Raw genomic sequence first — 19,335 nt, 5'->3', positions numbered from 1 at the left:
GTCTCCCTTGGTGTAATGAGGGGAGATCGCCAATAGATGGCACTTGAACCTCTTCCCTGGCAGGTTTTTTTGCCTTCCGCGTCGGGATGTTCAGACCAGCGTCCGCACAGATGCAGCGTGATCCTGCTATGGTACAGGACAGTGTGCGGGAAAGGGAAGCAGAAGAGCACTTCAGTGTGCGAGGTGGGCCGAGCAAATCCCCCGATGACTTCAAAGGGTGAGAATAGCATCTCTTTCCTTACGAGGAGGCTTGGCCAGGCCTGCCTAATGGGGCCTTCTGCACCCACACACATTCCTGTTCTTGCATCTCGCAGTGTCAGTGGTACGCTCTGGGCAGGATAAGCTGCAGAAGGTATTAGAGTGTCCTCCGGGCACAACGGGAAACTGTGCATTAAACTAATCCTCATTGCATTGTCTTCACCCCTCCTGCCTGTCTCCCGTATTGTACTGTTTGGCCAGGATTCCCACAGAGGAATGTCTCTGAGGGAAAATAAGATGTGACACACCAAGAGCTAAGGCAGTTCTCCAGGGATGTCTTCCCTGTGGCAGCAGCAGGCAGGAACATGTGGGTATTGTGGAAGTGAACCAGGATAGTGGTTCAGGTCACAGCCCCCTGCCCTCTCCCTGTCTCTGCAATGCCATGTGTTCTTGCAGGGGGAGCTTGCCACTTGCCTCCCTTCTGCTCTTAGTCTGGCCATACAGAATTTAAAGAGATCTTCAAGCAATGCTGGAGCAGGCGTGTGGGCTTACTATAAATGTTATGCAATGCATTGTTCATGTTTTTATCATGTGACCAGAGGAAACTTGGCCTCTTTGACTAGGTTTGAGATTTGGATTTGGTTTGAACCCAGTAGGCAGATCAAAACTCCAGAGGTGAGAAACCCACAGGAACCAAAACCAAAGCAAAGCGATCACATGAGATGCTTGGGAAGTGAAACCACTGAATTTTGCATAGCTCCAGCAGTGTGATCTGCTAACGGGCTAGATTACAGTCTGGGAGCATACGGCTAGGGGCCAGGAGATACCACTTCTATTCTTGGATCTTCCACAGTTTTCCTTGGTGACCTTCAGAAAGTCAAGCAACCTTCCTCTGTCTTAGTTTTCTCCTTTGGGAATAATACTATCGCTTACCCCTGGAAAATATTTTGCTATCCTTGGATAGAAGTTACTTGGTAGTGTTCTGCAACCTGTATGTGTATGGAGGAGCAACACCTCCAGACCTCTCTCAGGAAGCTTTCTTTCCAGTATATGATGCAGCAGCGTGACTTGTCATCTACTGGGAACCCATCCAGCATGTCAAGCCTCATCCTCGGGGCAGGGATCACATGAGAAGAGAGTTGGAGCAGTAGGTTGCAGCTCTGCTTTCTGCAAGGGCTTCTTTTCCTCTGGGGGTCTGCTAAATAGCTTGTCGCTGGTTGCAGCAGTGTGTCACTGTGCCTCATGCAGAGGAGATGCTGGATGCTGTGGATCAATGGAGAGCTTGTGGTCTGTCAATCAGTCGCTCCTGGCATTGTGGCAGTGGAGCGCGAGAGAGGCCATGGTACTTTACCAGTGTGAGGCGCAAGGTTATCTGGGGAGGAACTTGGGAGTGTGAGTTTCTCCTGAGCCTGTTGGAGAACAGAGATGCTCATGGCTACACAGTTTGAGAAAACACTGGGAGCGGGTGTGTATAACGACCCCGGAAAGACCTGGGTGCACCCGAAGTTGGTGTTTCTGGCTATTCTGATTATATGAAATACAAAGCAAGAAAGAAATAGCTGCTCTGCAGGTATCTGCTGAAACACATGTAGGCAAAAGTTGCAGAAGCAGAGTTAGTACAAGGAATTATAGTATTAGTTTCCCTCACATCACAAGTGTCATGACAAAGCCTCGTTGACACTTGCTTTTGCCGCTTGTCGTTAGCAGCACTGTCCCAGGAGCAGGTTAGGCAGCCTAGCACGAACGCACCGCCAGGCTGCGGTCACTGCTGCTGTTTTGCACCTTAGTGGGGCGGTGTGAGTTCAGGTAGAGGCTGTGAGGTGTTGCGGGTGGGGTGGCAGGTTCTGCTCTTTGTTTCAGGGAGCTTTTTCAGCTTCATCTGTTCTGAGATAAACAACTGGGCCCTGGCACATGCCTGTCCCAACGCTTGAACCCGGAGAACTCAAATATGGGAAAGCAATCATACCCAGTAGTTTAAGCTGACTGTGGTTTACGGGTTATATCTTACAGACCATTACAAGGAAAGCCAGCAGCTCCAGTGCCGGAATAAGGAATGAATGAAGGCCTGGGGAATTTGGCTTTATATGAAAAAAAATGAATCTTCTTAAGTGACATTCACCAGGGTAAGAGACTCTCAGTTGTCAGGCTTTGGGATGTACCTCGATTATCGGTTAGGGATCAGGAATAATTCTTACCTAACATTCGATATATTACTGCATATCTGTATGGAGGATTTCTGCTTTTGTCTGGCATTTTACTCTCTCCCATTGGAGGCAGGATGCTAGACTAGCGAGCTGATAATGTGCGCCATTACCTGTTTTCTTGTATTCATGCAGTAAGGAAACCAGAAGTATCTAGAACAACATATGGTGATTTAGAGTCATGAGATTGGATGGTGATTTCAATTTGGTGTGAACTGGGGGAAGACCAGGTGAAAGTAAGTCCACAGCGTGAACACAGAACTCGCAGAGCAAGTATGGTTTAATAGGTGGGATAGTTTCCTACTGCAGGCATCTCCTAAGAAGGCACTATCTGAAAAGCAGAAACGTTGTTTTCTGGCTCAGACTCGGTGCCTGTTGTACTCCTTCAAGAAAAATACTTTGCTAACTGGAGCTGAACTGAGGCCCTTTCCCCTGCAGCAAAGATGTTCTCTCTCTTTTCCGCAGTCAGCATTTTATGAGTGCTCTTTCCTTATCTCGTCACAGGCGCTGGCTGAGAACAGGGAACCGATACATTAACCAGCCAGCACTCCTCTGGAACTCGTACTCAAACGGAGACCTCCTCAGCGCTTCCGAACTTGCCCCAGGAGGAAGGTTGGGGCAAAAGGCAGCGCTGGCCCAAGGGACTGGTAGTGGGCAAAAGGCACCTTTCACCTAGACGCGGGGAGTTTATCGCCGGCACGGAGCGGGCAGTGGGTGAAAGCCCTTTGTTGTTACTGCTGGCAAATGCGCCGGTGGCTTCCTGCGGGTTGATAGCGGCTGGGAGCCCATCCGCCAGTGCCCGGTAACTTTCCTGACTGTTCCGCCAGGGCGGTGCTGGAGGGCGGGCCGTGGAAACGGGGCACCTTGCTCGTGCCCGAGGGCAGCTGGTGCAGCAGGAGCCGGCGCCGTCCTGGCCCCGCGCCGGCATCTTCTGTGAGAAAAGGCGGCGGCGAGTTTCCCTGCTGCTGCGGGCCCTTTGCGAGCGCTCCCTGGGGGGCTCAAGGGACTCGAGACGGGGTACGCGAGTCCTCCCTACGGATCCGTGCTCTGAATCGGGGGACGGGGCAGATAGGTCACGGCATCCCATTACCCTCCTGGCGCGAGCAGGCTGCGAGCCAGCATGCCGTGCGGCACAAGCAGTTATCAGTCTGCTACGTCCCGCGCAGAGCCCGACCAGGTCGGGGACCCAGGGGACGCCGCCCGGGGAAGGGCCGCCGGTGGCACCGCGGCGGGCCTGCTCCAGCCCCTCGGGCACCCTCCGGGCCGGAGGGGCAGGCACCGGCGGTCACGCCGGCGGGGCCCCTTTAAGCGGAGGCCCCGCCCCGGCCCGCCCCGGCCGGCCAATGGGCGCCGCGGCTGCCGCCCCGTTTGTTACAAGTTTCCCGTCGCGGGCAGGGGCGCGGGGCGGCCGCGGCGGTGCGGGAGCCCGGGGCGGCGGCGCCCGACGGCAGCGGGGCGCGATGCCCGCCTGGGGCCGCCGGCGTCGGGGCTGAGGCGGGCTAGGCGGGAGCGCCGCCATGAGCGGAGCCTGGGGCCTCGGCTAGGGAGCTCTGCCGTCCCTCAATAAACGCTCTGCGCCGTATGTCTCTTGTCCCTTGCAGCACGCTGCCAGCTGGTACCTCCCTCCTTTCTGAAGCGTAACCGGGGAGGGGGTGGAAAGCAAAGGAAGTTTGGTATTTATTTTTTTCTTTAGACTTTGGGAAAGGATTCCTTCTCCCTCCCCCCGCGGAGGGCTGTAGGACAGAGTGCGGTGGCGGAGGAGAGAGGGGCACAGCTGGAAGCGGGCTGTCCGGAGCCTTGCCCCCTCCTCGCCGTGTACCTGGGGGTGCTGGATGCAAGCTCTGCGGAGCTCCTCCAAGCGTAGCAGCAGCGGCTCGGCAGATGTAGATGCGTGCGTGTGTGTATGCTTAACCCTTTCTTGGCTCCTCGGATTTGTACCATGCTGAAGATCCTCACCAAAAAGCTCAGGAACCAGAGTTTGAATGAAATTCAACCTTTCCAGCTAAAGGTAAGAACAGCCGGTTTTGTCTCGGTGGTTTTTTGCACCCTTCAGGTAACTAATAACGGGGCCTTGAGAAGCTAGTAACTTGCAGTGTTTATTATGCTGGGCCAGTTTCCTCTCGGCCAGTGTGCTCAGTAGGAACTGGCCTAGGCTGTATTCCTATTATTAAAGTCCTGTTCCTTTGCTTTCAGAGTTACCCTGCACAATTCAATAGGTAATACAGAAAGGTGGATAAAGGCAGATGTATCTGTCTGTTCTTTAAAAGTATTTACTTTATAAATAAATAAATAACGGGGTTCACATTCAGCTACATAGGCATTTGCCTGTCTAGTTACCTTTGTATGTATGCAATCTGTAGTCTCCCAGCCCTCACCAGGCTAGAATCCCCCAAACATGATTTGCCTAAAATGCCTTTCAGCTTGTTACTTGCATTTCTCTCCCTTCTGGTCCCGAAGGCTGGAATCTGAGCTGAAATTTGCAGTCGGACTCGCTGTATGGACTCATGGTTTTCTGTACTCTGCTTACATCCTTTCTTAGCGTTCAAAAGAAAAATGACGATCACAGATTCAGGATAAGGAATATCTAAGCCCTTCCTGCCAAATGCAAGGAGGAATTTTTGAGCCATTTGCAATGGGATAAAAATGGAGTCGTGATGAGTTACTTACAAAAAATTACCAGATCCTGATTTGGTGAAAGTGTTGTGAACCAAGGGATACCCCCTGAAATCACCAGTTACTCTGGATTGGCATCAGTACTGCGGGAAGTGTAGCACCTGGCCCCAAATCGAAGAAGGGATCTGGGAAAAGTAGCGGCCCTCGTTGCCCGAGTTGGGGGCTGGGGTTCTGTATACCAGACTCTAGTGGAGTCTTTTGTATGTGTTACACAGAGGCGGATTGCCGTGTGGCTGCACTTCTGCGCAGTCACTGGACATGCTGATGGCAACTTTGTTAGAAACAGTGCTGATGTTTCCTCAAAGGTTGCTGTGTCCGTGTACTTCTTCCTGCGGGGATTGCATATTCTGTGGCTCTTGGGGGAGGCAGGATTAGATTTTATTTTTGGAAATAAAATAAGGGCAATGCTTTAGGTTGTGGTGGATGGATTCAGTGCAGAATATCTGCAGAGGCAGTGGGGATTTCTTTTGAACACTGTTTCTGGGCCTTGTGGCTGTGATCGCCTCCTTTAGCTTTATTGTTTGTCTCTTGGAGCTTCAAGTTGTGAAACCAGGAGAATCTTTGGAAGGAGCTCTCAGGGGTATGTACAGCCTTCAGGATGCTTGGAGGCATGCAGGAAAACCCCCAGGAGTGGGTATCTGCAGCCATTTTGTTCGTTTTAGTGCCAAGGTTTCATGCCACCTGCAAACAGGTGGTCTGCATTTTTGCAGGCTCAACAGAGGAGAGAGAGACTTAAGCTTGCACTGTTTCTTGCAAGGCCAATGTATAGACCATCAGGGGTAGCTCTGCAGCCTGCCGTGGGGAGTGGCACAATGAGTGGTATACACGTGTATGGGCAGAAAGCCAGACTTTCAAACTCTGGGTTTGTATATGTTTTGTAGGCCTTTGGGGACCATGTGCAGCTGCCTGGTCTTGGTTGAGCCTTGTACCAGCATACTAATTGCTTAATAGAGTGTGCAGTGCTCTGTCTTAGGTGTTGGGCCAGATCGCCTTGCAGGTGTGGGCACGGGATAGGTGTCACAAGTGTCGAGTGGTGTGGGAGCTTCCTGTGGCTGCACTGTGCGTGGACCCTGTGACGAGGCCAAGTGTCCCGTACCATCTCCCTCTACTGCTTTCAGATGATGTGGGGCTGCCAGGCCCCAGAAAGACTTCTGCCTTTTCAATTTCCTCACATTGGTCTGTGCCTGTGCAGGTCCGTACGTGTTCTGGCATGTGTGGTACATGCATTATTTAAACGGTCCAGTCTGCTGTCACTGAAACCTAGTGAAAAGTTAGTTAGGTGTGAGCATAAAATCAGGTCTGTAGTAGTGTAAGTGGAGAATGAGCAACTAATTTGTATAGAATAAGAACTGATCTGCATCCTCCGCCCAAACCAAGAGCTTTCTGAGCTTTAAAAACAGTGTGCTTAGCTGCTCTTCTCCTTCATTACCCACTTGCTTTTACACTTTATGACCTTTGTTGGAAGTTCCCAAATTCAAGGGAAAGCAAGCTGCTGTTGTGTTTCTAGCTTGTAACAGTACTGCCATTAGGCAAAGTCCTGGGAGACTGTCCTTGGGTAAATTGTCAACTCACTTTTGTTAGCTTGGGAGATTTGACCAACCTTGGATGGGCATCCAAGCTTTGGGAATCTTTTCAGGATGATCTCATTTTGGTACCTTGTGTCCCAAATTGGTTTAGTGTGGCTGTGATAGGTCTTCCTAGCCTTCCCCCACTTGGAGAAGCTGAGAGGCTGCCATTGCCTTCTGTAAGTGAAACCAGGAAATATGCAAGCTTTGGGTGTTGATGTAATGATTTTTCTTTTTTCCCCCTACTAAAGTTGGTCTTTAGGCAGTTGACAACTAAGGCTGCTCAGAGGGCTTTGACTCAAGAGGTCTGGTGGTTCGTGCTGGTGTTGCTGAGGAAGTTACTGTCTGTTTATTGCCCTTTCACCAGAAGTCACCATAATGGGAAGGGAGGGATTGACTGACTGACACTTCACCTGCTGTTGGGTTAGTGTGCGCTGCCAGCAGTTTCTAGTAAGGGTGCCTGGGCTGTTGAGTGTGGTAGTTAAGGTTCAAATTTGAACCCCTAGCCTTGGAAGACTGGTCCTGCTGACCTTTCTGTCTCACCACTGGATGCTCGTGCCCCTGTAACGGGGGCAGCTCAGTGGCAGCATGTCCACTCCTGAGCTGTTGCCATTCATAGTCCAGCCCATTGGCTTAGTCCTTCAGCTGCTGCAGCTAAATCCAAGAAAGGATTGTGAATTGGAGCCGTGTGCATCAGCCTGTTGTTCCACCTCTTGCTTCAGTGATCTGGTGTTATTTGCTAGAGATTAGACCAGATTCAGAAACCTCCAGTTTTTGGCTGGCTGTTAGAAATTGAGAGCCAAAAGCAGGTCTGACTTTACAGGTTAGGGCTCATCTTTGATAACAGCTGGCAATTGGGTCTGTTCCAGAGCAGACTTTCTGGGACAGGAGAGAAGAGTGAGAACAGAGGGTTGTGCCATACTATAGGGAAATGCTTCAAATAAGGAAAGTGAGAGAGGCCTGTAACTCGAGGCCTGAATTTTTCATTGGTTGTCCAGTATTACAGTCTAGTACAGTTTTTTATTATTTTCTTTCATAGTTTTGGACCAGTAGCCCTGAGAAGCCCTTCCTGAATTATAAGTCAAATTGTTTAAGGAGCTTTTAAAATGCACATCCTGGGGTTGCATGTGGGTTTGTGATGCAGCACTGATACTGAGCCCTTAGAAGTACTCTCCAACCGACTCAGTGAGCTCTCTACAAATGAAATGTCTTGTTCATCCCTGCTACTTGGGGTAGGGGTTTCTCACACAAATGCATTTCTTCCAAATCCCTCTTCAACTCTTGTGCCCTTGCCCTCTTTGTGTAGTGGCTAAAGTATAGGTGTCTGTTTTCTAAGCTTTGCTTGCAAGCAAGCTCCTTGGGGCAGGGAGCATGTGGTTGGAACAAGTCTGTGCATTGCCAGTCAAACTAAGCCCTTAATTAGTGGCCCTAGGTGTTATCAGAATGAAACAGTTGGATTGTGGTGTGTTAAAAAATTAACTGGCTAGAACATGTAGCTGAAGAAAACTGAGCATTTTAAGGGTGGCAGTTCCATTCTAACTTTGCTGTTGACACAACCAACTTTGGAGGCAATGCAATTGATGTTCTAACTCACAAAAGTTGTTAAATTACTTATGTACTTGGCGTATTCCTTTTTGTCCTGGGCAGAGGTACTTAAGACATGTTTGTCATTTCCTTAACGTCGATCAATGAAATGAAGTCATGTGTGAGTCTGTTCTGGTGATAGAGAACTGCATTTCTCTGCTACGTAATTTTAGCCTTACGCTTGCTTACAACGGAACTGTGGACTAGGCACTAACAAAGTCACTGTGTCAGCTCGCTTCACGTACCCTTGCAGCTTGTACATGTGCATACACAGTGCTGGGGACCAGCAAGTCATGTCAGTTATTTTTTTTGCTGGCATCTGCATTCGGAGTCAGCTATGAGACTCTGGTCTGGCTGGCCAGCCCTGACGAGTGACTGGGAATCATCCCAATCCTTCCTATATGCAGGGGGTTCAGTTGGTTGTGTGAAGCGAACCTCAAGGTTGCAGGCAGTGACTTCTGAGTCACCGTCCTGGTGGTAGCTGGTTATTCTGCAGAGCCAGGAGTGTGTTGTTTAAACTTTTTCTCCTCAGACCAAAAAAGAGTGAAGTAGCATCGTTATTGATGCACAGTGGGTGTGCTTTCAAAGATCTGTGCAAGGGCTCATGCTTTGTATGAATGCGGACAGATTAATTTCCTTCTTTCTTTGGGTTGACTGCTTGTCACGTGCTCAGCCAGCCACTGTTCTTCAGGCTGGCTAAAGACAGCTTGGCATAGTGAAAATTTAGCTTCGTCTGCCTCCTGTCATGTATGAAGGTTTTCTCTCCTTCATGGGTTTTTCAGGACATCCCACCAAACAGGTTCATTCCTCTAGGGCTGGAGGACTCTGTTTTACATAAAAGCTTTGCTTTTCCTCCTATTAACACTTGGTAACATTAGATGCTTCTGGTTTGTCTTAATCTCACTCAGGAGGGGGACAAGCACTTGCATGAATCTAAGTGTGTAAGTATAATTTTGCCTATTGGAGTATCTATGAATATGCCTGAAGTTAGGTTTGTGATAATTTGGACTAAAATTATGTTAGTGGGTTAGAAATGCTGTGATAGATACTTAGCCAAGACAAAGAATAGAACAGGCAGTCCCAGCCACTCAGAAACCTTAAGTTTTTGAGACTTCTGCCTGAGGCATTGTAAAATAATAGGTTTGCAAGTCTTTCTACTTGGCTTCTAAGGTCTGAATCTTCAAGGGCTGTCATCTTTCCTGTGCAGACATCCAGCACCGATAATCTCCTGTAATGACTTAATTCCACAGAGTGGGACTTCAGACAAATTGCAGATATTGCAAATACAGCATAATGGGAAGTTCATTGACATTGGGATAGTTCCGCAAGACATCCTCTTGGCTGGCCTTGTTTATGACTGATAGGAAAATTTGGGCTAGATTAAAAAACCAAAATCCACCCCCCAGTGTCACGAAGAAATCTCATTACTTTTCCTTGTATTTCCCAATTCTTGATTTTATTTGAATGAAAAATTGAATTCTGAAAATGTAATACTATGTATTTAACTTTTGAATTTCAGTGAAAACAGATTAATCCATTTTACTTTGCTGGACAGTGCAGTTCTACTTCATTTCTTGCTGTCATGCACCATCTTACAGCTCCTGAATTTATGTTGCACTGTTTGGGATGCTAAAAGTTTTTCTGAGCAGAAAAACAGCTTATATTTGAACTGAAAATAGAAAGCAGACCCAGGTCATTATTTTAATTATGGCTCTTGCAAACCAGTGAGTTTACCTTTTTTAAAGTAAAAAGCAAGACTTTCATCCACTTAGGACATCTCTGTGGAGTGGTGGGTGGGCAGGGCACACTCTGCCATGGCGTGCCAGTCTGGCCAGCTTCTCTGGCTGTTCCTGGACCATGCCTGGGGTCACAGAAGTGTTGTTGGGATGCCACAGTATGGGAACCAAAGGCTGTATTCCCTTTTCAGTGGGAAATACACTCCTACCTGCAGTGTAGGCAGCACTAACCCCTCCTACCCCCATGCATTTATCTGTATCTCCTGTTCAGTGGGATTCGGGTTGCTGGGTGACCCAACTCTTCGTAGCAACCAGCATCACAGGTATGTGTGCACTCAGGGCTGTTTTCTGCAGCAGTAACTGTTGTACGTGGCCGTGGGCAGAGCCTGTTTGTCCTCTCACCACCGTTGACCAGCAGAGTCAGCCAGCTAAGCTGTTTTTGAATACGCACCAGCACCACCCACAACTGCACAGCATGAACACCCAGGCAAGGATTTAGAGAAAAGCCAATTAGTTGTGACCTTTATCTGCACAGAAAGTATTCCCTGTGCAGTACAAACTCTGCTGTGACCCAGGCCTAAAAGTCAATGTAAAGGACACATGGCCCAATGTGACCTACGCAGAGCTGTCTCCGTGCCAATCTGGGCACAGGCCTGCCCAAGCTGTGGGGACACAGCACACAGGTGAAACACAGTTCAAAGTCTGGTTTCTTCTGGACCAGCTTGGTCACTGCTTGGGGGTGGACAGCTCAGGGTGCCTCTGGGCATTTCTCCCCTCTCTTGCTATGTTCTTCTTGCTTTTCAGACCTGTTATAATCTCTTCCCTGCCGTGGGCAGGTCTGTTTGGACACTGACCTGGCCTCCATGTGTACCCCACTATATACATCAGACTGAATTGTTCAGTTGTAGGACAGGCATTTTGAGGCTGGGGCATCTCAGGAGCTGGCTGAGGCGGAGGGAGCAGATCTTAATGGTGAGTAGTCTCTCGTCCTCCTCTGTAATTATTGCAGCACACCAAGCGCTTGGCCAGGTGAACTTCTGCTGTTCTCTCTGAGACAGCCCTAGCAGCATGGGAATGCTACAACAGGATACCCTTGTGTGGGTACATCATGTGAAGAGCTCACATGGTTGCCTCTCTAGTCCAGTCTTGATAGCTTCATGGAGGGTGAAATACTGTGGACACTTATGAAAACTTCCCGATGGACCTCAATGTAAGAAAGTATCTTGCTTGGAAGATTTGCACCAAAGCTGCCACATAACTGCATGTGCAATAATCCAAATCCTGGGTCTTCCTAGTTGTTCTGGGTTAGCATGGCAGAATGTCATTTGGGGTGGCAGGGGCTAAAAGCCCGAAGAAGGTTTTGTGAGTGACTAGCAGCTTTGCAAGCAGCTGGTGTGGACCAGTCTTTGTTTCCAGCCCTCTCCTCCCCCAGCACTCTTAGTCAGCCAGCCCACCATCCAGGCTCACTATAGAAATAAAGTCCTGCTGCAGAGCCCTTCAGCTTGCCAAGGCTTGAGCTGTGGTGCTGGGAATGGAGATTAATGCCTGTGCCCCACTGGCATGCACCTTCTAAATGAGTGTTGTCAGTGGGGAGATGTGGTGAAACCTGGGGAGGTATCCCTCAGGCTTGGTAGACTGAGGCTATGGATTGCCTTCCGCAAATGAGCTGCCATGGTGTGGGACTGGCATGACTGGGTTGGTTGGTCATTGTACCCAGAAAACACACCTGAGAAAAGCCCTTTACAGCTTTGCCTGGGATCACCTCCCAACCCTTGTTCCAGCATCAGCCCATATGAGAAGACGTAAGAGTTCAGGGCTGAAAACACCTTCGGAGGAAAAGAGGAAACCAGTGCCTGAGCCTGGGTGGCCTGAGGAGGTTTTTATTAGTCATGTCTCCCATTTTAGGGATAGGTTGACCTGAGGTTTGTTGCCTGACAGCAAGGTAGATGGTCCTTGTCTGAATTTAGATTTATGAAAGGACAGGAGATGTCTGGATAAAGTACTCCCAAATACCTCAATATTCATTGATGTCCACAGTGAGAGTAGATGGACCTTGTTTTCTGATACTTCTAGGGAACAAACTACTGATTGGCCTTGGATAGCTGATTAATTGATTTGACTGGGCTACAAACCTGGTTTTGAGCCACTGATTTCAAGGAGAACACAGAATTCAAGTTGCTGATGGCATAAAGACCCTACCCCCTCACATTCATTTTGTTCAGAAATCTGTCTCATCTTACTTCTTCGTAATGGGGTCACATTGTTTCCATGATGCAGGCTATTTTTTATTTAACTGATGTCCTTACTTCTTGGCATCAGAGGCCATAATCTGCCAAGCTCTATATGGGTATAAGATGAGACAAACATTTCCTTTGGTTGAATGGGGAATTTCCCATCTTGAGGAGAGGTGCCGGACAGGCAGCTAGATCTTCCAGTTTGCTGAGAGTGTGTCTGGATGTAAGCTGGGAAAATATAAAATAATCCTTCCATATCCTGTCACCTAGTTATTACGCACAAAGCCAAGTGGTTGTTCCAGACAGTTGTCTGCAGCCAGACTGTTTCTGTGTGTGGGTTTCTTTTATTTCTTCGGAATAACCAACTCCTAGGAATAAAGGGGGAAAAAAAATTCTTTGGCCAAAGGCTAATTAACAGGAGAGAACAGTGGTATTTGGTGTGGAGCATATGAAGTGACATAATTTAGAGGCTTAAAAAATCAGCAGCTTCCATGTATATGTTTTTGTTCATAGAAAACCCTTTATTCTGTCTTGGACAGAACAAGCCGTTCTTGGGAAACCCCTCAGTGGTATTTTGCAGAGGGCTGCAGTGCAATGCAACTTTTCCCCTGTCTTTCACCTGAAATAGTATGTGGGGGTGCTGATTTAGTATGTGATGCTTGGACACTGTGTCAGTAGCTACCTGTGGTGAGTGAGGTGAGTTGGATCTGCAAGAACACTGTTGGGTTTTGTTCTGTGCATTTCCTTGTGTTGTGACGTTGCAAGTAAATGCATGTGCTGTGTGGCCTGCTTCCATGAACGGGGCTTAAGAGCACCTATCCCATCTTAGACCTACAGTCTGTTTCCCTGGGTATCTTATCTCCTGCAGGCGCCAGGGGTGGGCACCTAGAGAAGACTGTAAGAACAGCACATACTTTGGTCTCGGGGACTTCTTGAGACAGAGCTGCTATCTGTGCATTAGTAGCCCAGTGGACTTCCTTTACCTAAACCTGTCCACTTCCCCACACCAAATCTATGCAGGGTCTCTGCATCCAGAAGGTCCTATGGCAAAAAGTTTCACAACTTAACTACATGTTGCTGAAGGATCACCTGTTGGTTGTTTAGAACCTGCCTCTTACTAATTTAATTTCCTGCTTTCCAGCTCATATATTGGAGGAGAGAATAAACATTCAAATCTGTCTTTGTGCCACTCATCTCTAGCCCATCCCTCCATGTGCAGAGTGAAGAGACCGCCCCTTTGGACTAGGAACCACTTGGAATCACACAATGCCTACCAGGAAAGGATCTGGTGCAGTGAGAGCCACTGCAAGTTTTTATATGGTCCTAACTCTTACTTTAAAGATGCCTGACCAGATGGATCAAAAATCTGGTCTTGAAGGATTATCCTGTATTACTGGCTTGCTCCATGATAAAAAAACAAGAAGTTTAATGTAAATCTATAGAGAAAAAACAGCTCGTGTCTGCTTGCACTCAGAAAGGTTAATGTGGGATTTTTAGAGGAGGAGAAGCCTGAAATGTCTCATGTGCTCCAAATGCATTTTCCAGCCTGACTGTAAGGCATTGTTCCTTGTGTTTGCAAATCTGGCTAATGTGGTTCTTTATGGCTGAGCAGAGGTGGATGTCAAGTGAGGTCTCCCAACACAGGCAGCTTCTCCTCAGCTAATGAAGTATCTCAGAGCAATGGCAGTTGCCCCCTCTGGGTCTTTTGAGGAGGGAATGGAAAAACTGTTACCAGATGTGTTGTTTATGCCAGCTGCTGTCATCTGTACTTCCCTGGTAGAGGGGACCCATGCAATGCTGGGGAGTTGCTGTAAACTGTCAGAGAAGCTGGCCTGCGCAAAGGGACCTCTTCTCATCACAGCAGTGTAAAAACTGAGCTAGGCCAGTGGGGATGGGTTGTGAGTCCGGGAGGAGTGTATTTAAATCCCTGTGGCCTAAGCAGGAATGGTTGGCACTGCTGTGAGCAGCCATCTCCCATCCTCCCCTCTCTCAGTACATGCATTACAGATAAGATTAGCTATGCTATAGGTGTCCCTCTGGTTCTAGGTGTCCCTTGTACTGTCTTCCCTTTATGTCTGAGAGGGTTGTCAGCCTGTGATAAATAGTTTTGCTTTTAATCTGACTATGTTTGGAGCTAAGGTTCAGCAGCAAACGGGCTGCAAATTACAGATGGAGCTAAGTCACTGTACCTTAATGCAGGGTGGGTGAGGCCCCATAATGAAGGTCTTTAATCCTTCAGGCTCCTTCTCATCTTTCTGGACTGCTGTGCTTTGGTGTCAACACTGCTGAATAACCCTGCTTCTGCAGGGTGCTAGCCAGGAGAATGCCAGGGCTCCATTCTGTGAGCTGTCAGAGGAGTTGACCTCCTTTGCAAAGGGATCTCTTTGCAGCACAGCCATTTTGTAGGTTGCTGCTTCTTTCTGATGGGTGTTTCCTGACACTTTACCACTGTTTTCTTTGCTAATTCCCTTCTGAACTATGTATGTAAAAAGCTATCTCCCTGCATAGGATGAGAAAGTTAACAGGTGAATGCTAGTCTTCCAAGAGAATCCTTAAAACTTGGATATGAATTAGGCATAACTCTCTATCACATCAGCAAAGCCCTGGGTAGAGTAACAGAGCTGGTGAGAAACTGTCTGTGTGGCTCGATCACATGCAGGTGACTGCCGGCTGAAGCCAGGCTGTGCTGGATATTTGTAGTGAGCAGAAACTGAGTGGGTGGGAGGAGAGTAGGAGATTTGCTGGAGACTTACTGGGGAGTGGCTCGTCTGGAAGCTTCACTTGCAGGTGGAAGTGGAGTTGGAGGAGTGGATGGTTTCTGTCATTATAGTAAGAGCTATAAACCTTAACCAGTCTCTTAAGCTAACAACATAGGGATAGTTTGAGAATTTTGTAAAAATTCTTGCTACCAGAAAGTATGACACATATCACGGCATGGAGCTGCAGCATTCCCCTGGCTTCTGTACTGCAGAAGCAGTCTTACTTCGTAAAACATAGTGGTCTGGGAAGGCAAGGAGGAAATTGGAGGATTAAAGGCTCTACTTCAGTGGTAACATGTTTGTTACCAGACCCCATCCACCTGCTGAGTGAGGGCTGTAGTGACTTTGTTCCATCTGTAATTTCTAACATCGTGACCTGTTAAATCATGGCCCCAAACACAACTGCGGCTATGTTTATAAAAAGAGATTCTGCTTCTCATAGTGGCTTTGAGGATAAATAAACTGAATGGAGTTCTCTAAGATTTGGAGTATTTTGGGTGCTAAGGACCAGAGTCTGGGTGTTTTCTGCCTAGGAGGCTTTTTAAAGTCTCATTTTTTAATTTGTTAGCATTCTTTGTGTCCTCTGTCACACAAGTTTGATGGCTGGTGGGAGGAGCGTGTGCATATATGTAGGTGCCTGTACCATTGGTCTCTGGGTAGAACTGAGTCTCTTCTAGTCTCTTTGCAAGTACTGCCTTTTGGAGGTTTATCTTGAGTGGAATTTAAAAGGATGATCTTGGTTTTGCTCTTCTAACAATATTTGCCCAGAGCTTTTGAGAACAGACTCATGGTGGATAGGAGGCAATGGAAAAGGCTATTGCTGTGGCTCACCTGATACCTGTGTATAAGACCTGATCCCTAGCTGATGTAAAACAGTGGAGCTCAATTGTAGGCATCAGCTGCATTCAGTTCCCTGTGATCAGAGAACCTCAGATGCCTGCTGTTTCTGGTGACTATGGAGTCCATGTGTTCATGCACCATAGGCTCATTGGTGCTGTATACAGTACTTCTGTGGAGCAATGGTGAGGTATTGGGACTTGCTGTTTTTTTTATTTTGCGAAAGCCCCTGGTGTTTTTATCTTTGGCCTTCCCCTGCAAAATAATCTCAGCTTAGCCGCGGGAAGAGCAGGGGGAGATTTAGAAGAGGAGGTTTGATGCAGACTGACTGCTGCGAGAGAACTGATGTGGGGCAGATGAAAGTGTGTAGAGAGTCCAGCTGTGCTCTGTGGGTTTGGAATGAACCGTATTTTGACCAGTGTCTGTGCCCCTTGCCAATGCTGAACCCAGCTCCGCTGCACTTGTCTCTGCATAGAGTCCTCTGATTCACTCCGCTTGCAAATGAGGATCCCCAAGCCTAGGGCAGTGTCCTGTCATCTCTGTAGTTCTAGTCAGGCTTGGCCACAGTTGTAACTTCTTTCCAGAAGCGGTAGAGAGCAGATAAACATAATCTTGCTGTGCAAACAGTACGTTCAAAACACACGTATTAATTTGTTCATGGAATTACAGAAGGGTGAGGGAGAGGATTTAAAACAATAAGAGGACCACACATGTGCCTCCCCGCACCCACCCACCACTCATGTCCTCGTTGTTCTGTGCAAGCCTAGTTTTTTCCTCTCAAGATCTAGGTAACCCAAGTTAAGCCCACACTTCTGGAAATCAAGTTAAGTCATTATTCCTCAGAACAGAAACTCAGTTTCCATGTTCTCTGGTTAATGACTCCCACCACGTGCACCCTGAGAGTTGCCAGTCACCATGTTTGCCTGTGTCTGTGTAAGGTAAATATTCAACAAAAATGACATGTATTGTTAAAACATTGTGGATTTGGCTACCTAGAGTAACTCTGCCTCCCTCAAATCTGTGAAACCACCAATGGTTAACTAGACTCTAGACCCATGCAGAAGATGATGTGTCTGACTAATTGTGCAAAAATTAAAAGTCCTACAAAATATAGGAATTTTGCTGTCTTTGGCATGGGGCAGGCCTGGAAAACAAGGGCCTTGGAGTTCTGTGTCCCACTGGCCCATCACTGTTTTCACGGCCTCAGCCAGACAGCTGCTCTGTCAAGCAGGACAATGTTCAAGGGTTATGAACCCTGGGTTTGAATTGCAGCCATTTGCAAGGAAATGGGGAAAGGAGTTTGGAGGCAGAGCTATTATGAAAATTAAAAAGGAAAATAATAATAACAATGGAAAAAATACTTTAGAAAGCTTTTCCAAACTAGGACTGTTCTGGCTGGAAGTTTAGCTGTTGAAGGACCCCAGCTGTAAAATCCAGATCTAGTCTGGGCAGTCGTATCTCACTTCTGGATGTTTGAAGACTGAACCAAACCTTTCCTCTAATCTGTAACTCTGCTGCTTTTCTTGAGTAGAGCGCAAGCATTACAGCCTGTTTTACTAGCATAAATTGTCCCTGTAATGCTGAATATCTCTAAAATAAAATTTAAAGGAGAACTTGGGAGAGGAGTTAAAAGTTAATTTGAAGGTCTGTTTGACTCACTCCTTCCTTCTTCCTCCATGTTGTTCCATGGCTCAAAACTGCCTTTCAGTGTCTCATAATCTCCTTTGTTTTTCCCACTCTCTCTAATTCAGAGTTTCTTATAATTGGGAGGATGGCACCTCCCTCATTGAAGATCAGGCAGTGTCCCATGGCAACTGCAGCAACTGTTGACCTGGAAAAATAACAGTGGGGAAACTTAGTAAAATGTTTTTACTAAAGCCACGCGGTTGGGAAGGAGAAGAGCCAACAGCAGAGCCCTGTGCTGTAGGATGCCCATGTCTCTAGCAGCTGCTCTGTAGGCAGTGTGGCAGGGAGAAGGTAAGTGAGCACTGGTTTCATTTCTTCAGTCTGAAGAAATGGAAATCTGTTCCCCACAGCAGAGATACCAGTAGTTGCTGGTGAGCTCATCATCCCTTTCTGCTTTTGTGCCAGGAACCGGTGAGACCAACTCAGCAGCATCTCTTTCCAGGGCACACGGAAGGGGCTTTACTGGAGTGCCAGGGCTCAAGTGAATGAGCCTGTGTCACAGTCAGTCATGTGGCAGCACAGGCAGCATTGGCCTCTGCCGGGGAAGCCACGTCCCTGGAGGTAAACTCCCTCCCTCCCAGAGGAAGATTGGGAATGATGCCCTCCAGCCTGTGTGCATTCTTGATTCAAGCTGGGAATGAGGGGTTTCCTGTGGTCAGTTTTATCTTTGTCTTACCTGCTCCTCATGCACACATCCTCCACTTCATGAAACCACCCCATTGGTGTTTTAGTTTTTTAGGACAATACAGCCATTAAGTGAAGTGTGGTGGGAGAGATTTGTTCTGCCTTAGAAGTGAGATTCCCTTCTCTTTTGTAAGCTCCAAGATAATGCTTAATGTCATTACTTTTGGTCATATGATAGCAGGTTAATTTCTCTTCTGTAAGCAAAGACCAAGAGGAACTTTGCTTTAACAAGGTGGGGTTTTTTAATTGCCTGATGTATTTCAGGGCTTTAGAGTCTAAGGGTGACTGGACCTTTAGGACCTGGGTAATTCTGGCTGCAGCTAGTTATCATTACTCAGTTGACAAGCAGCAGTGTGAAGAGAAAGACAAATTTTTTTCTGTCTCTAGCTTTTTCTTATATCTGCTAGTTTGTCTTTTATGTTAAATCTCCCTCAAAATTAAAAGCTTTACACTCAGTTGTCCTTAAATACCATCTGATTATTCTGCACAAACCCATCTTTCCTTACTGGAGATTGATGCAAAATCAAGTGCATGGGGAAGTTTGTCCATGTTTCCACCTGGCACTGTGGGAGTCCTTAGCCTGACAGAAGGTGTGTCTGGTGCTGGAGCTGAAGATCCCAGGTGTAAGACTGAGATCCTCATCAACAGGAGGCTGCTGTCTTTGAACTTCAGATCTGATGCATTTCCTGAAGAAAGACTGGAGGTTGGATGGGCACCTGTCCTTTGTTTTCTGGCTTGTTTTGTGCCATGGCTTGTAAACATTCACACATCTATGTGAATTGGAGATTTTCTTCTCTTTAATTTTGCATGTTAAGGTACAGAGTGTACTAGGCACAGTCCTGGGCAACCTGTTCTAGTTGACTCAGCTTGAGCAGGGGCTTGAACTAGATGATACCAAGAGGTCTCTTCCAAGCTAAACAGTTCTGTGATTTGTATGCTGTGAATGAAGCCACGATCTTTGGTGGGATCTTTGACATGGAGATTGAGTTTTCTGTTATTGCAGTGCCACAATTCTGAGTTTGTGAGACAAACAAGGCTGTGCTGCCTCAGACAAAAGTAAATCTGTGGCTAATATAAGACAGGGACTGTGCAAGGGAGGCTGGAGGCCTGAACACAATACAGCTGTGTTTAGTGGAATGCTTTTGAAGAGGGGACAGTGTTACTGTTAAAGCCTGGGA

At 47.6% G+C, this 19,335-nt stretch overlaps 1 protein-coding gene across 2 annotated transcripts in view; it reads left to right on the top strand.

Moving 5' to 3' along the window:
• The first annotated feature begins 3,861 nt into the window (after nt 1–3,861).
• LOC143158442 (uncharacterized) overlaps nt 3,862–19,335 on the top strand; it is a 59,652-nt gene continuing 44,178 nt past the window's right edge. For both annotated transcript variants that reach the window (XM_076334392.1, XM_076334391.1), the window contains exon 1: nt 3,862–4,407. In XM_076334392.1, coding sequence (XP_076190507.1) covers nt 4,303–4,407 — 105 coding nt within the window. In that variant the 5' untranslated portion in view covers nt 3,862–4,302. The remainder of the gene's footprint in view (nt 4,408–19,335) is intronic.

This window comes from Aptenodytes patagonicus, chromosome 3 (assembly GCF_965638725.1).
Source record: "Aptenodytes patagonicus chromosome 3, bAptPat1.pri.cur, whole genome shotgun sequence".
NCBI lineage: Eukaryota > Metazoa > Chordata > Aves > Sphenisciformes > Spheniscidae > Aptenodytes > Aptenodytes patagonicus.
The sequence above is the reverse complement of the archived record's forward strand: the minus strand, read 5'-3'. Positions and strand labels throughout refer to the sequence as shown.